At 41.8% G+C, this 16715-nt stretch overlaps 1 protein-coding gene and 1 pseudogene across 3 annotated transcripts in view; one reads left to right on the top strand and one right to left on the bottom strand.

Annotated features, from left to right (window-relative positions):
• Adgrv1 (adhesion G protein-coupled receptor V1) overlaps nt 1-16715 on the top strand; it is a 580259-nt gene that overhangs the window by 206768 nt on the left and 356776 nt on the right. For all 3 annotated transcript variants that reach the window (XM_039103389.2, XM_039103390.2, XM_039103391.2), the window contains 4 exons: nt 1783-1918; nt 4027-5126; nt 9611-9728; nt 10838-11009. In XM_039103389.2, the coding sequence (XP_038959317.1) occupies nt 1783-1918; nt 4027-5126; nt 9611-9728; nt 10838-11009 (1526 nt within the window). The remainder of the gene's footprint in view (nt 1-1782; nt 1919-4026; nt 5127-9610; nt 9729-10837; nt 11010-16715) is intronic.
• Mrrf-ps1 (mitochondrial ribosome recycling factor, pseudogene 1) lies at nt 14429-15261 on the bottom strand (annotated as a pseudogene).

Raw genomic sequence — 16715 nt, 5'->3', positions numbered from 1 at the left:
ATGATGACCAAGCAAACAGCTCCGTCAATCCTTGAGGATTCGTTAAAAGTCCTTTTGAGCATCTCACTCAGCGAATGTAGCAATAAAGTGATACAGCTTTGCACTTTGTACCCAATACATGTTCTGTAGTTCTGACAGATGGCCAACAGCCACTTCACCTACTTGATCTTTAAATGTGTGTCAGTGGCCCTTTGAGAACAAGTAAGGTGTGGATGTTGGGTGGTGTGACCTCGACCCTGGTGCATAGAGCTCACTCCAGACTTCCTTAAAGACAGTCGTGACCAGCTCCTCAGCGCTGTCCCAGATCTGTGCACCCCTGGTTATTTACAGTGCTTTCCTGCTCACCAGGCGAGTGTTTCTGTAACACATACATCTCATGACTCTGATAGAAGAGCTGAGATCCACATTCCCTCCATGAGCATGGGACGATTTTGTTTTCCTAAGTTGCATGTAGCTGGGACACTGAATGATCTCTTTAGGCAATGAGAATAGAATGCAGACACCAAACGTGACGCCATTGCGACGTCAGCCATCAGCTGTGGCAGGGCACTCTCCAGTCTAGTGTGCATTTGTGTGCTACTTCATTTTGTGACAGCACGGCACCAGGCTTGCCTTGGGTGGAGCATTTCACGTCCACTGCAAAGGATGCTGATTCTTATTTTCTTCTTGGCTTGCCCCTAAGTTAAAGATCTTTTATGATCTTCTTTACCTGCATTCTGGCCCCCTTTGCCATTTTTACTGTATTGTTATTCTTCTGTCCTTTCTGTCGTTCTGTGGTCATGTCTGTTTATGTATGGTTAACCATAGTCTCCATGTAGGACTCTTGTTCATTAGGTGTAGGTTTATTTGTGACTTGGCTTGCACATAAGCTTTGAAAAATGTTTAGTGAATTATTATTATAATAACTTGATTTAAAAATAACGGAGTTTACAAGTAGTGGGTTCGTGTCTTTAGGTAAACTAGATTTTTCTTTTGATCTTTTATAATAACTTTTAAATGCAATGAATAATTAATATAACCCCTAAACTCATGGACTTCACTTAACAGTTGTAAACCTTCTTGATCATGACATGTTCTTCTAACCTAAAATAAAATACACACATTGTGATGTTTTACCCTAAATTCCTGTGATACCCTGCTGTTAAAAAACACTGAGGCCAGAATTCAAACCACAGCTTAGCACCAAATTTGCAGGAAAGCTTACCTAACATCACCCTAGCCATTCCCTTCCTATCACTGCTACATTTGGCAATTGAGTAGAGGGGGAAGGGAAAAGCCTAGAGAAGGGGAAGGGGAGTGGGTGGGGGAGGGGAATGGGGAGGGAAAGAAGGAGATGGAGAGGGAGGGGGAAGAGAGGGGGAAGGAAAGATAGGGGAGTAAGCAGGGAGTAAAACTCTGTGGTCTCAGAGATGTGTACAAATGTATTTATTTCTTGTTCCTGTTATTAAACATTCTATCTTTTTGGAACCAAATCGAATTTTAGGTCATTTCAGTGTATGTATTAGCAACACATTCCAGTTTAAGAAGTGGAAGTAGGCTGGAGAAATGGCTTAGCGGTTAAGAGCACTGGCTGCTTTTCCAGAGGACCAAGGTTCCATTACCAGCATCCACAAGATGACTCATAACCTTCTGTGACTCTGGTCCCAGGGGACCTTATAGTCTGCCCAACCTCTTCAGACAGATGCATGGCCATACACGAAGACAAAACACTCATGCATATAGAATAGAATTTAAGCAAACAGAAGGAAGGAGTGATAACCTTCTCTGTCATTCTTTCTCCAGGGAGCCTCTCTTTTCTGCATGGAGAACAGAAGAAAGGAGTCCTCCTATGGACGTTTCCCAGCCCTGGCCAGCCAGAGGCCTTTGTCCTTCATCTGTCAGGCCTGAGGAGCAGTGCTGCAGGTGGAGCTCAGCTTAGGTATGGCAAGGAGAAGTTCACCATCTAAGGCAGTGGGTCTTAACCCCTGGGAGTTGAAATATCCTTTCACAGGGTTTGAATATCAGATCTTCTGCATATCAGATATTTATATTACAGCTCACAGTAGTAGCACACTTAGAGTTATGAAGTAACAATGTATCTAATTTTATGGCTGGGAGTCATCACAAGATGCAGACCTGTATTAAAGGTTTGCAGCATTAGGTCAGTTAAGAACCACTGATATGGGATCATTTGCAATGTGTCAGTGAGACCAAACAATGACCTTGAGATTCCGGTGGAGTAATTCATAGCTTGCATGTCAGAGACAATGTGGGAGAACCTTGTCAGTAGAGGCCCCGTCTTCTCTGCCATTGGGAGAGGACACCTTGATCTCCAGCCTCAGGATGGATGCCTGGGCTCTCAGCTTCCCTAATCACAACAGCCTCAGTTTTTAAAGGGACTGTCCTCTGAGGAAGAGCTGCAAACTCTCATTTCCCAAAATCACTAAAACTGTGCATCACAGTTAGTGAATGGCAATACTTATTGAAATCAGTTTCTGCTTAATTGTATTTGGCATTGTTAGTTATCTGTAATAATTGTTTATATGGAATTCAATATACAGATAAATATATTCTACCTGAAAGCAGTTGGCTTCTCCTACTTGGGATGGGCTTGGCCAGAATAATAGCAGTGGACTAGTGTGTGTTCAAAACGATTGCACGCATGTCGTGCATGGGAGGTTGGTTGTCTGTAGTTGCCTGTTTTGATATATCCCACTTGAAATAACATTTGTCCGAAGAACGTATTTCAGGGTGACAAAATTAAATGTCTTTAACAACAACATTACCGACAAATAGGTTTATGCAGTGCTTCCCCAAATCAAACACTGCTGTAAGCCCACCTCACTCTGCTACTTCTAGGACCAACTGTGTGCTTAGCATTTTATGTCTCGTCTTATCAGTGGAGTAGGTGATGCTCTCGTTCTTTTTCTCTTGCTGTGATAAAACACCATGACCAAATGAAGGAAGATGTTTATTTTATACCACACCTTTCACATCACACCCACCACTGAGGGAAGTTGAGGCAGGGATGTGGAGGCAGGAGCTGATGCAGACACTGTGGGAGAATGCTGATGGCTTGCTTGCTCTTCAAGGCTTCCTCAGCTTGCTTCCTTATACAACCCTGGATCTCTGGGGCAGGGGCTGCACTGCTCCCGGTGAGCTGGGACCGCCCTCATCAATCCTCAATCAGGAAACTGCCTCACGGACGATCTGATGGAGGCGTTTTCTTCCCTCAGGTTCCTCTTTCCCATTAACTCCAGCTTGTATCAAGTTGACTGACAACTAACCAGAACAGATAGAGTATGTACTGAACCCAGTATCACACTCTAAATCCGTATTTGATGGCAGGCTCTCCAGCCACGGTCTCAACTCTTAACTGTATTTATGTGCTTCTCAGTGGAGACGGATGGACTTGAGGTATCTGCTAAAACATCATGCAAATATATATAGTTTATAAGTTTGACATATAATACATTAATATAATCAAACTTATTTATAAATTTTTCATGGACAGGAGTAGGCTAGTGTACCACTAAACATAACTTCACATGTAACTAGCTAGTAATTAAATGCATAGCTAAGAGGTAAGGATAAAGTTTTCAACCAGTGATGTTTCTAACTCACATACAAGTTTTGGTTACATTTTTGTGAGAAAGTAGTTTCCTTGCTGAGAACTGGAAGACACAAGGATTTTGCTCATAGTACAAAAGAATAGCTTGTCTTGGAAGCCACGAGAGAAAGCCAACACTCAGAGTATCATGGGTATTCTTGTCTCTCTGTCCTGGCTACAGACCACGTGTTTCAGGCCATCAGACTACCGCTCCTGTGTGGCAGGGTGTCTGAGCACAGATGCGCACTTTCTCTGAGCCGTGTTAGGCCCCGCCACTGCCGTTGCATTCTCTGCTTGTATGGTTCTCATGCTTACTTGTGAGTATGAGAGAACATGGTATTTCTAACACGGTTCTTGCATTTTAAGTATTGAAGGAGATTATTCTCCAGTGGTATGCTTATGTTAAGTTCAGTCCATATGTTTGAACTTTTTTCCAGATCGGCTTTTACTACTGCTGAAATTGAACCCCTGGGAGTCTTCCAGCTTTCCCCAGGCTCAAGAAATATCACAGTGTCAGAGGATGCACTGATAATCCGAATATGTGTGCAAAGACTGTTTGGGTTTCAGGGTGACCTGATTAAAGTCTCCTACAAGACGACTGCAGGAAGCGCTAAGCCTCTGGAGGACTTCGAACCTATTCAGAAGGGGGAAATTTTTTTTCAGAGATTCCAAGCTGAGGTTGATTTTGAAATAACCATTATTAACGATCAGCTTCCTGAGAGAGAAGAAACATTTTACATTAATCTTACTTCAGTAGAAACTAGGGGACCAGGAAAGGGAGATGTGAGTTGGAGACCTCGCCTAAATCCAGATCTCAGTGTTGCAATGGTCACCATACTGGACAATGATGACCCGGCTGGAGTAGCTGTCTCTGTCCCTGTGACAGCAGGGACTGTGGCAGCTGACAGCACTCTCCTTGCCATGGAAGCTGATTTTACCACACACCCTAACAAAAGCAAGATAACCACCATTCCATATACCACGGAGGTGTTTGCCCCTGTTACAGAGACAGTGGATGTGTCTGCCATCCCTGAGAAACTTGTCACCATTCACAGCGCCATATCTGAGGAGCCTGACTTGGCCCCAGGAACTGCTCAGGCTGCAGTCTTTGGGACACTGAGTCTCGGACCCCCCATTGTCTATGTGTCAGAGGAAATGAAGAATAACACACCCAGTACTGCAGATATTCAAATCCAGAGGATAGGTGGGTTCGCAGGCAATGTCAGTGTAACAGTGAGGACTTTTGGGGGAAGATGTGCTCAGAAGGAACCCAGCGTCTGGCCCTTTCAGGATGTTTATGGAATTGGCAACCTAACATGGGCAGTTGAAGAAGAAGACTTCGAAGAACAAATGCTAACCCTGACGTTTCTCAATGGGGAAAGAGAACATAGAATTGCAGTTCGAATTCTGGATGATGATGAGCCCGAGGGGCAGGAATTCTTCTATGTGTTTCTCACTGACCCTCAAGGGGGAGCAGAGATTGTGAGGGGAAAGGATGGCTCTGGGTTCTCAGCCTTTGCTCTAATCCTTATCACAGGTAATGTACATCCTCACTACAGTTATTTGAGTCACTCATCATAACTCATTAGAAATTGCTTTTCTTTGGGATGGGCATGGTAGTGCATGCCTTTAATTGTGGCATTCAGGAGACAGAAGCAGGCAGATCTCTCCAAGTTTAGAACCAGCTTGCTCTACATAGTGAGTTCCAGGCCAGTCAGTGAAAGAATGAGATCCTGTCTAAATAACAATGACAATGATATGAAATAACTGTCTTCCTAAAGTAACGAGTGATACCGTGAGCTCGTGCTGTTTTCAGGCCAGACTACAACTTACCGAATTATAGGCATTGCTTAGATAAGGGCCAGGTACTTGATCTATAAATCTGTAGTTTCACAACAGAGAGAAAAAAATCCTTAAGTCCACATTATTTTTCTAGAAATGCTGTTTGGATATCCAAACATAAGATTGCTTGTTTTGAAATGGTATTCTAAGTTTTTAGCCACTTCCAGTAATCATCTTAAAGCAAAGTTGTAATTGTCAAAAAATCTTCTGCATATGCTCTGAATTAGATTAAAATTATTATCTTTTATTATTTTTGACCCAAGATAATTGATATAGTCATTGTACTAGTTGGACACACACACACACACCAAACTCTATGTATATGTATGTATAGTTTATGCATGTGTATGATGTACATGTATACACACATACAAACACACAAACCCTATATATTTGTGTTACAATAGTTTAAAGTTTTCTGTTTTTTAATCTATGGCTACTGATCCAGTCATCGTGTTCCTGCCTCCCACTCTCTGTGTTCCTATGTCCTATTTATATACATTCACACAGATGGTTAATTTTAGGAGTCCTCACACATATTGATGTGGTGGTAACTTGCTGTTTACTTCTGAAATAATGCTATATAACAGTGCACAAAGTAGATAAGCACAGCTTATCAATAACTAAGGCAGTAACAAGGCCAGTTTATGATTGAACTGTGTTTTGATTACATAGTATCTATTTTCATATGCATGAGATGTGAGTTCTAAATAGTCAAATAATGAATTCAAGCCAACAACCATACTCATCATCTCAAATCTTAATGTTTCTGTGGTGAGAACTCCTGAGGTTCATTCTTAGTAACCTCAAAGTGTATAATACTAAGAAATTTACCACCTACGTGCTCTGCACTAGATCTCAGCGCTCACTGGTTCCTAAGATTCACTGGCTTCCTCAGAATTGTGCTATTTTAGCCATTCAGTTATTACATTGTAATAACTTCCTTTATACTGTTTTTCCTATTTCTATTACCTTACAAATTTTCCCTAACTATACTTAACACCATTCCTATTTCAGTAGTATATTGAGAGCATTGTAAATTTTAATTCATTTCTGCAATTTTTTTACATTGGCTTAATATAATTCATATATTTCCACTAAAATTTGTTTGGAATTAAGCATCACCCTCATGTTCTATGATTTAAACATTTTATTACAGCCATTCAGATATGACCATGGCTGACAGCCAAAATGTCTAGCAATCAGTGTGACTGGAAATCAGTCCAGTGAAAATAAAAATGGTCTCTAGAGGTTTCCAGCTCTTCTGAACACTCCTCCATGAGTTACCATGCAATCGCGAGGCTTTGATCCCTGGTTAGGTGGTTGGAAGAGAGCTTTCTGGTGATCAGCATGCAATTATGCTATTATCAGGATGGTGTCTGGCAGGAAATTGCTTCTCCATTTATCAGGCAATAGGGCACACAAAAGCCTGCTCGAAGTCTGAACAGTGTGAGATTCTCTGTCAGACAAATGGATGCAATGGACTCCTCGCCATGCCTGTCTGTTAATATCATGTGATGCTGCACACCCAGGGCCATTGCCAGTTATGGCCACATTACCTAATGTGTCTTTACTCTTCTATTCTGCCCATGCTCCTGTCACCCACCTGGATTCTCCTCTTTATAATATTTTGTTTTAAGTAGATCATTAACTTTCCTGATTCTGTCATCAACCAGTCAGCACAATCTTTCCGTGTTTAGATGTTAGAACCCACTTTATTTTATTTTTTAAAGGTTTATTTATTTAATGTTTGTAAGTACACTGTACACTGTAGCTGTTTTCAGACACACCAGAAGGGGGCATCTGATCCCATTACAGATGGTTGTGAGCCACCATATGGTTGCTGGGAATTGAACTCTGTACCTCTGGAAGAGCAGTCAGTGCTCTTAACCACTGAGCCATCTCTCCAGCCCATAGAACCCACTTTAAAAGAAGCCAGATCCTAAATGACTCATTTGGTCTTGGACCTGAGCACTGATACATTAGAAATACAGAATCACCTTACCAAGAAATACGGCTTGAGTTTACTGTAGATGTAACAAGAGAATTTTAATTTGACCCTGGACAGTGGCTATTGCTCTACAAAAGAAAACAGGATACTAAACTACCAGGGAAGAGCAGAGCCAGAGCTGGGAGGAAATAATTGCTACTGAAGAGGAAAATGTGGCATCATCGTCTAATGCCGGGCTAAAACGTGATTATAATGGCTAAATTAAGGAAAGTGAGGACTGTCACGGTAGCTGATAAAGTGCACCTAGGAGGAGTGAGGACAAACAGCCCATCACATGCACGCCACAGCACATGTGTCCACATTTTCTTACACTTCAGAGCTGGGAGACAGAGTTCCTGGTTCCTGTTGTCTCTCCCCAAGCAGTACAGTTACACAGTTTTTCATCTCACTAACCTGCACCAGTGTTTATTTCTGGAACCATCCTGGGTGGATGATGTAAATTGTTTTTGAGGTTGATTGCTTTAGGATCATTTCTCCTATGAGAGACCCCCCTTGTCAAACCTCTATCTCCAAAGATATTTACATCCTGACTCATAACAGTAGCAAAACTGCAGTTATGAATAGCAACAAAAATAATTTTACAGTTGGGGTCAGCACAACAAGAAGAATTGTGTCAAAGGGTGACAGTATTAGAAAGGTTGCAAACCACTGCTCTAGGATGACTTTGAAAGGCTGTCACTCAGAGACAGCACATGCAGTATCTCAGATACTGGCCTGACCCACATTCACTTACATGCTGGTTGGACATGAAATGACTGTGTCAGCATGCAGTAGACGCTCCTCCCCACCACTAGGTTGGATCCTGCTTATGCTTGTGTGTGGGTATGTACATGTATATATGGTATGTGTATGTGGTGTATGTGTGTATGTTATATGTATGTATGTGTGGTGTGTATGTGTGTGAAAATGTGTATGTGTTGTGTGTGTATATGGTGTGTATGTGAGTATATACATGTGTGCATATGCATACACATTTGTGTGTATATTTGTTATATATATATGAGTATGTGTGTGTTGTGTATGTGTGTGTGTGTATGTATGTGTGGTGTACGTGTGTGTGTGAGTATGTGTTGTGTATGTATGTGGTGTGTATGTGTGTATGGTATGTATGTATGAGTATGTATTGTGTGCATATGCATGTGTATATGGGGTAAGGTGTGTATATATGTGTGAGTATATATGTGTATATATGCATGTATGTATGTGCATATGATATGTATGTGTTGTGTGTATATGTGATATGTATATGTGTGTTGTGTATATGTGTGAGTATGTACATGTATATATATGTATGTATGTGTGTGGTGTATGTGTTGTATGTGCATGTGTGGTGTGTGTGTGTGTGTGTGTGTGTGTGTGTGTGTGTGTAATGCTTCAAATAACCACCAAGGAGCCTCTAACACTCAGGTTTGCCTAATCCTTTTCTCCTTTTGTCCTGGGGCAGGTAAGTATGTGACATAAACTACCCATTTAAAGGAAGGTAAATTAATTACATACTTCATTTACTTGACAAATACTTTTTATTAAAGGCTTGCCCTAAGCTGGCACTCTTCTGCTAGGAGCACAGTAGAATACAGAAAGCAAAGAGTTGCTACTCTGTTGGAGTTTGCACTGTGTGTGATGCACAACCTTTGGACTAGCAACCATGTGAAAGGCCAGCTGCTAGCAAGTGTACTGTAGAGTCTCGTTAGAGACATCGTGTGTCCAGCCTTTGCCTTGTCTTTTTGTATCTCATTTTGTCCTGTTTGATCCTCTTGGAGGACTGCTTTTTTCTGAAGAAGAAATGGAGGGTAGTGGATCTTGGGGAGAGGTGAAGTTGGAGGGAGCTAGGAAGAACGGAGGGAGAAAAAACTGTGCTCAGGATATATGATATGAAGAAAGAATCTAGTTTCAATAAAAATCAAACAAGTTAAACCAAAAAAAGGAGAAAGAGAATCATGAACACACACTAGGATGTTAAGGTGGTTTCTTCTTGCCTTTGCTTCTCCAATTGATACCCGCTTTGGCATTATAGTCTGGGAATGTTTTTAGAAAAAAAGTTAAAAATTAAAGTTCCCACTTTCCATGTGGGAATCTCTCCTTTAGACTCTCTGGGCTGTCAAGATGACTGTGGCACTGGAGGGTTTATAAATTCCCAAATGTTGATAGCTCTCCATTTTCCCTTCCAGGTAGTGACCTCCACAACGGCATTGTCGGCTTCAGTGAGGAGTCCCTGAGAGGCCTGGAGCTGAGGGAAGGAACTGATAAGAGCAGTCAGCGCCTAGAGGTCACGAGGCAGCCCAACAGGTGTGTGTGCGTGTGTGTGTGTGTGCGTGTGTGCGTGTGCGCGCGCACGTGTGTGTGTGTGTGTGTGTGCGTGTGTGTGTGCGTGTGCGTGTGCGCGTGTGTGTGCGTGTGTGTGTGTGTGTGTGCGTGTGCGTTCACACTCGGAGATGTAACATCCTGAAATTGTATACAGAACTTAAGATTCATAACGAATGATGACAGCAGGGTGACTACCGATAAAGGTGGCCTGCAAGCTAGTTTGACAGTATATATTCTGCATTTACTATTATTACTTGCGGGCACCCGTCTAATGGTTGGGTCAGAAGACAACTTTCAGTTGTCACTTTTCTTCTGTATGGGTCTGAGGGATTAAATTCAGATTGTCAGGCTAGGATGGCCAGTGCTTTTATTGGCCAAGCTACCTCACTAGTGTGGGGATGATGTCATTCTCAATCTATTACTTAACTCATTGGGCTTTTAGCCATAGCATAAGAATTCCTAGAATGTTTTGCATACCATCCAGATCAATATCGGATGGTTTAGACCATCTCTTTATCATGTTAACCATTCTGTGATGACAGTGTATATCACCACTGCGCTCCAGGGGAGACTTGGAACATCAAAGGTTTCCTTGCTGCCTAAACTCAGTAGTGAGTTTTTAGTAACTTAGTACATGTCTTTACTTGCTATGTGCATGCACATATGTATGGATTAAAACATAGGGGCTGCTTCTGTAAAAATGTAGGATATCTTTTGGTTTTAAATATATCTGTTTTTTGTTGTAGTGTGTTCCTCTAGAGAAATTATTGCTAAAAGATCAATAATACCCATTTTCTTGAGGTTTGAGATTCTCTCTGCTGTTTGTTTGCACATTTTGTTACATTGGACAGAGAGAATTTGACTTAACATTCCTGAGCATTAGTTCATCACTGAACAGTGGGTCATTAGAGAATGCTATGGAGACCATGTCTTAGTGTTCTCATTGCTGCAAGTGCAGCTCTGTTCCCCATTGTCAGTCACAATAAGTGCTGCCCCCTGTGGAGGAGAAGGGAAGTTCACATAGTGCCAGTGACAGAAGTGTCACTACATTTCATGGGTTCCAGGTTTTCTTGTTTGTTTTTTGTGCACAGGGCCTTTGAAGAAGTCCAGGTCTTTTGGCGAGTCACACTTAACCAAACAGCCACCATTCTCCAGGAGAAGGGGCTAAACCTAACAGATGAACTCCGGTCTGTGGCAGGGGTCACCACTTGCACAGTGGGTCAAACACAGTGTTTTATCCACCTTGAACTCAATCCCAAGAAGGTAAGTGCTGTGAGCCGCTAAGCGCTTCTTTAGAATTACACACCTCAGAGCATCCCGATAGAAACTTACTGGGTGGTGACTGTCTTCGCATGACGTCTACGCCTCTTTATTAGAACAAAGACTTAGGTGTAAATTTATGTCATCATAAATTTTTGCTGAGTGTTTTCTCTTTTTTTGCCAGGTCTAGGGTACGTTTGGCCCAGCCGCTTGCTGTGTGTAGCCAAATCAATCTCTCTAACTACTCCGACTATTTACAGCTTTGTTCTTATATTCATAAACATTTTTTCTATTTATACACGAGAGATGTTTGTTTCATGTATTCTTGGGTGTTATAGCTTTGATTTACAAAAGAGGCACAGAGACGGCCTTTGGTACCTACTTGGATAACTGAGCTGCATGTGGCTCTGGGACATAGAACTGGGCCCACTGCCAGGACAGTCTGCATCATTCAAATGGCTTTTCTCACAGTGACCCACCTGAGTTGACAGGGTGCTTGATAATACATGTATGGGTTTCTATGAGATTTTGATGCTTCACCCTCTATGGTATACTCAGCACTGTTTAATTTTTGCTGCACATTTATTAAATCAAAATATCTAATAAAAACCAGTCCGCCAAATTCTGAAATGAATGTTGAAGCATGAGGGCTTCTTTGCATGAACCACAAAGTCCCTCAGCAGAGAATCACACAGATACACTTGTCTCAAAGCTGTTCGTGTCACTCAGCCAATTTGGAAATACTATCATTGTACATTTCAATATTTCAAATATTTTTCCACTTATTTTATCAGCTTTTGAGAGTTGCTATATTAGTTATACTTCTGTCTTCTAAGGTGGTCCCCATACACAGTTTCATATTTTGTGGATATTTTGTTCTGAAAGCAAAAGAGACCACCTGTCATTGGTCACTGAGGCTCGCACGCCCTGGGTAATTGCTATTTTGTTTTTGTTGAGTTGTGAGACCTTGTTCCTGGCCCTAGAAGTTTCTGAGAAATACTGTTCATGCACACTGAAGTGTTTTTATTAACTCACACCTTTGAGGATAATTTTCTCAGTACCCTGTTTACAACGCTGCAGTTCCAGCTCAACAGAGGTCCTGTAGGAACCTCAGTAGATGTGAGGCTGATGCCAGGGCCCTCTTGTTTCTGGGAAGGCGACCTGGAGGAAGCGGGAGAACAGTCTGCCCTCCTTAGCCTGTGTCCTACTGATTTAAAGAAGATCTCTGGCCTCCTTTCTGCTTCATTTGTTGGCATTTTCACAGGCGCTAAGCACGCGTCCCAATTTTTGATGCTATTCTTGCTTTTCCTAGAAATAAATCTTTATGTGCAGTTCTTACTGTTAAACTCTAACTACTTAAGTGTACAAAGAATAGTGATGACCACTGTTTTAATTTGTTATTGAAAATAGATTTTCTCTTCATATAATATACAGTAAGTACAGTTTCTCCTACCTCTAGTCCTCCCAGCTCTGTCAGCTCCTCCTCCCTCTCAATCATTTCTGTCTATCATTAGAAAGCAAAGAGGCTTCTAGGAGAAAATAATATCGTATAATAAAATAATATAACAGTGTAAAGGAACAAAAACTAACACATCCGAATAGGACAAAACAAACAAGCAGAAGAATAGGACCCTAAGAAAAGACACAGAAACACCCACTCATTTGCACACTCAGGAATCCTATAAAAACATAAAACTGGAAGATAAAATATATACTCACAGGGCTTACAGCATAAAACGTGGGGGGAAAACCTCCTGCTGGTGCACAGCCTACTCCTAAGAATAGTTTGTTTCCCCAGTGAAACTCCTTGGGGAGAATTACATTTTCATTTGTAAGTGGTTACCAATAGCGTCTGGGTTAGGAATGGGCCATGTGTTCACTTCTCCTTTCAGCTCTAAGACTCCATCTGGTCCAGATCCACATTGGCCCTGTACAACCTCCTCAGTCTCTGTGAGTTCTTGTGTGTGTCAATTCCATTGATTTAAAAGGCCTCATCTTTTCCCTATCCTCTTAGTTCTTAAGATCTCCCAGTCTCTTCTTCTGCAGACTCCCTGATTCCTAAGGGGAGGGCTTTGATGGAAACATTCTACTAAGGGTTTCCTGAGGTCTTTTACTTGCTGCATATTGTCTGGCTATAGGCTATTTAGTTTCAGGTTTTTGGTCACCCAAGCAGTGCTAGATATGGGTTTCAGCTCATGGAGTGGTCCTTAAGTCAAGACAGATATTGGTTGGTTGCTCACACAAGCTGTGTGCTACCATTGCACCAGTATTATCTTGCAAAGCAAAGGACTTGTGGCTGGGCTGGTATTTACCTTTCTGCTTTGGTAGTGTGCAGAGTACCATTCTCTACCAAACACACCAGAACATAAGGCTAAAGGCTGTATATAGGCACTAGCTTGACTTCTCCATGTACAGTGAGTTGTGTGGGTGTTGTTCTCAACCAAAGGCCTTGACATCAGTTTTTTGGAGAACATCCTACAGTCTTGACAAGTCTTAGTTGTTTGGGGGTTTATGTGGGATCCCTTTGGTCAACAACTCAATTACATATAAAACATTCTCAGTACTGGAAGCTTCATTTGGTCACAGGAGATCTCCATTTGGGCTCTGTCTACCGTGTTATTGAGTGATTTTATTGCCTTTATATATGTATATATGTATTACACCATTAGGAATGTTGAGGATCACTGGTCTAACTAGAGGAAAGCCACAAATTAAGTAAATATTTAAGTAGTTTCAGATTGGTAAGAAAGATAACTAATTTTCAAAATATTATACTTCCATTGTTTTTCCAGCTGTTAAACAGTAAGTAACAGACAAGGACAACATATTCTTATGTCAGTCAAAGAAAATGTAAAACAAGAAGAAGCTGAGAGGAGAGACAGATCTTTAATAGTAGCACTCCAGAGGCTGGAGCACAAAGAACACAGTCAGAGGCCAGCCTGGGCACTTGTACCATATCTCAAAAGTAAAGGAGAATATGATTGTGTTTTTTTTTTATTTTCCAATTTATTTAGCTTGATCATTAGCAGTTGGACTGAAGGTCCACGTTAATCCAAATGAGTTTAACACAAGGGCAGGGGATGATTCACAGTTTGAAAGGAGGCTCCTGTGTTGAAGAGAGGAGCTGCTAAGCCTGACAGTGGCCCTAGTCTTGCGGTGACACCACAGTCAAGGTCACTGACAGAGTAAAGGTCCTCTGCCTTCACACCAGGAGACATTCTCTGAGGGCCTTCACACCAGGAGACATTCTCTGAGGGCCTTCACACCAGGAGACATTCTCTGAGGGCCTTCACACCAGGAGACAGATTCTGAGCAGAGCGAGGAAACGAGGAAGAGATCCCATAAGCCTGACCATCCCAACAGGAAGCTGAGTGGCTGACGGAGAGCAGCAGTGTCAGCCTCCCATGGATGGTCAGGGCAGTGGGCGCACACGCTTGCCCCCCACTGCATGAGCAGACACCGGTGCTCGGCTGTGACTGCTGACTTTCATCCAAGAAGTTCTTTGGTCTTTGCTGCGAGACGCCGGTCCAGCTCTGCCACCGTGTCGTCTGCCATTTGGCTGATCTGCTTCTCGATGAGCCTAATGGTGTCCTCCGAGGTTTTGTCCTTTGACTTCTTCAGTTTATTCATTGCATTAGTGCGAACCTTCCGTAAATTTTCTTTGGCTTTGTTGGTGTTCTGTTTGGCCGGTTTCACCAGCATTTCTCTGTGTTCCCTGGTTACTTTAGGAATGGGTACCCGAATTAGTGTTCCTTCCACTTCTGGGTTCAGATTCATTCCACTTTCTCGTATAGCCTTGATAGCTGCAGCTGTACACTCTGGGAAGCTGGCCATATTCACCAGAATCAGCTGTGGCGACTTCATGGAGATCTGGCCAATCTGGTTTAGAGCGAGCTTCCCATCAGCAGTTACCACAGTAATATGATCAAGGGATCCTGGTGCAGTCCTTACGTTGAGAGTCTTATTGAAATTATCTTTAAGTGCTTCCACCACAGATTTCATTGTCTTCATCCACCTCTTCCAAGCTGATTATGTCCTCAACCAAGACAGTGTTAATGTTTACTCTGGCCTGGGGCTGTCCTTTCCCTTTGGCTTTGGCCTTCTTGGTTGCAAAATGGCGAACTGGCTCTGCTGGGTAGGCTGAGTACTGTATATGGTCACGTTGTCTTCCTCACACTGTCTTCATGGGAACTTCTGAAACAGGTCTGCTCAAATCAGCCAGGTAACTGCGAAAGCATCTTATTCCCAAAGCCATGACAGGAGAGAATCCTCAGAAGCAGCGGCAGCTACAGCCGGGATTATAGAGAAACATACGTGGGACAGTGGAGGCGGAGGTGCATGATTGTGTTTTTAAGAAAATGAAAACATGCACTACAATTTTCTATGCTTTTCATAAGCTATGTTTGATTATTTAGCATGGATTTGGCTTCTCGAGTTTGGATTTCTTCTATTTCTCATAAACTGAGAGCTAGCAGTATAAGCCAGGAAATACAGAAGCCATATTATTATTATTATTATTATTATTATTATTATTATTGTTGTTGTTGTTGTTGTTGTTATTATTATCATTATCATTATTATTTTACAATGAGGTTGGAGAGCCTGTGTGGATATGCCAGCAGATCAATATAATTAGTCCCAACGTTTTGGCCTAAGAATTCTCTTTAATGTCTTTAGTTATTGCCAGAGAAATGGTTTAAATTGTACAGAGCTTGTTCAGTCGTCCATGTGATTGGCAGAGTTTTAGCTCTCATGACAGAAGACCTTGGTTCAAATCTTAGTTCACACATGAATTAATTAGATAATACTGGATTAGCCTTGATCAGCCTTCCAGGTTCAAAGGGGTTAACAAAAGGGCTGTTAGGAAGATTAATTGTGATGATAACAAATGAAGAAGATTAACACAGTTCTTGACAAGGAATTGATTGACCCTAAGAGAAGATTGATAGTGATTCTTTTACTAAGAAGAAATGGGCCTGGAGCCTGAGGGACTTCTGCAGTAGATGTATCCACACTAGTAGAGGTTCACAAATGTTACATACACATACATGCATGCACAAGTGCACACACGCCCCCCACCCCACACACACTGAGTGGTGTCAGGGCACATCTGTGTGCAGAGTGACAGGATAAATAAAAGTGATGTCTCCCTCAGTCCAGTTTCTTCAGCCAGAACTTTAGAACCTTCAACTCTATTTTCCCCATAGTCAACTACATAATAATTTACTTCCATTTTCAAGTTATAAAGAATTTAACCGACTTGCCTCATCAATTTCTAAAACAGTTTTCAGTGAACTCACCTTTTCTCTGATGATTCATCTCATGAATGTATATTAACAAAACATATAAGATAAGAATTAGCTTAGGAAATAGGGTATTTGATTTTGGTTGTCAACTTGACACAATGTAGAATTACCTTAGAAGGAAGTCTCAATGAGGAATTGTCTACAATAAATTGGCATGTAGGTGTACCTGCAAGCATTTTCTTAATTAGGATAACAGGAAGAACTGCCTGGAATGTGAGCCACGCCATTGTATAGGCTGTTGTTCTCTAAACGGAAGAAAGAGGAGAGAATTCTACTGTGGCCTTGACTGTGGATGTAATATCACTAACTCCTTCAACTTCTTACCTCCCTGAGTTCTTTACAGAGAGATTGTAATCTGGAATTGTGAGCCAAATAACTTCAAAAGAAGTTGCTTTGGTCAGGT

The sequence above is a fragment of the Rattus norvegicus genome, chromosome 2, assembly GCF_036323735.1.
Source record: "Rattus norvegicus strain BN/NHsdMcwi chromosome 2, GRCr8, whole genome shotgun sequence".
Lineage (NCBI taxonomy): Eukaryota > Metazoa > Chordata > Mammalia > Rodentia > Muridae > Rattus > Rattus norvegicus.
This window is presented reverse-complemented; position numbering and strand designations above follow the sequence as displayed.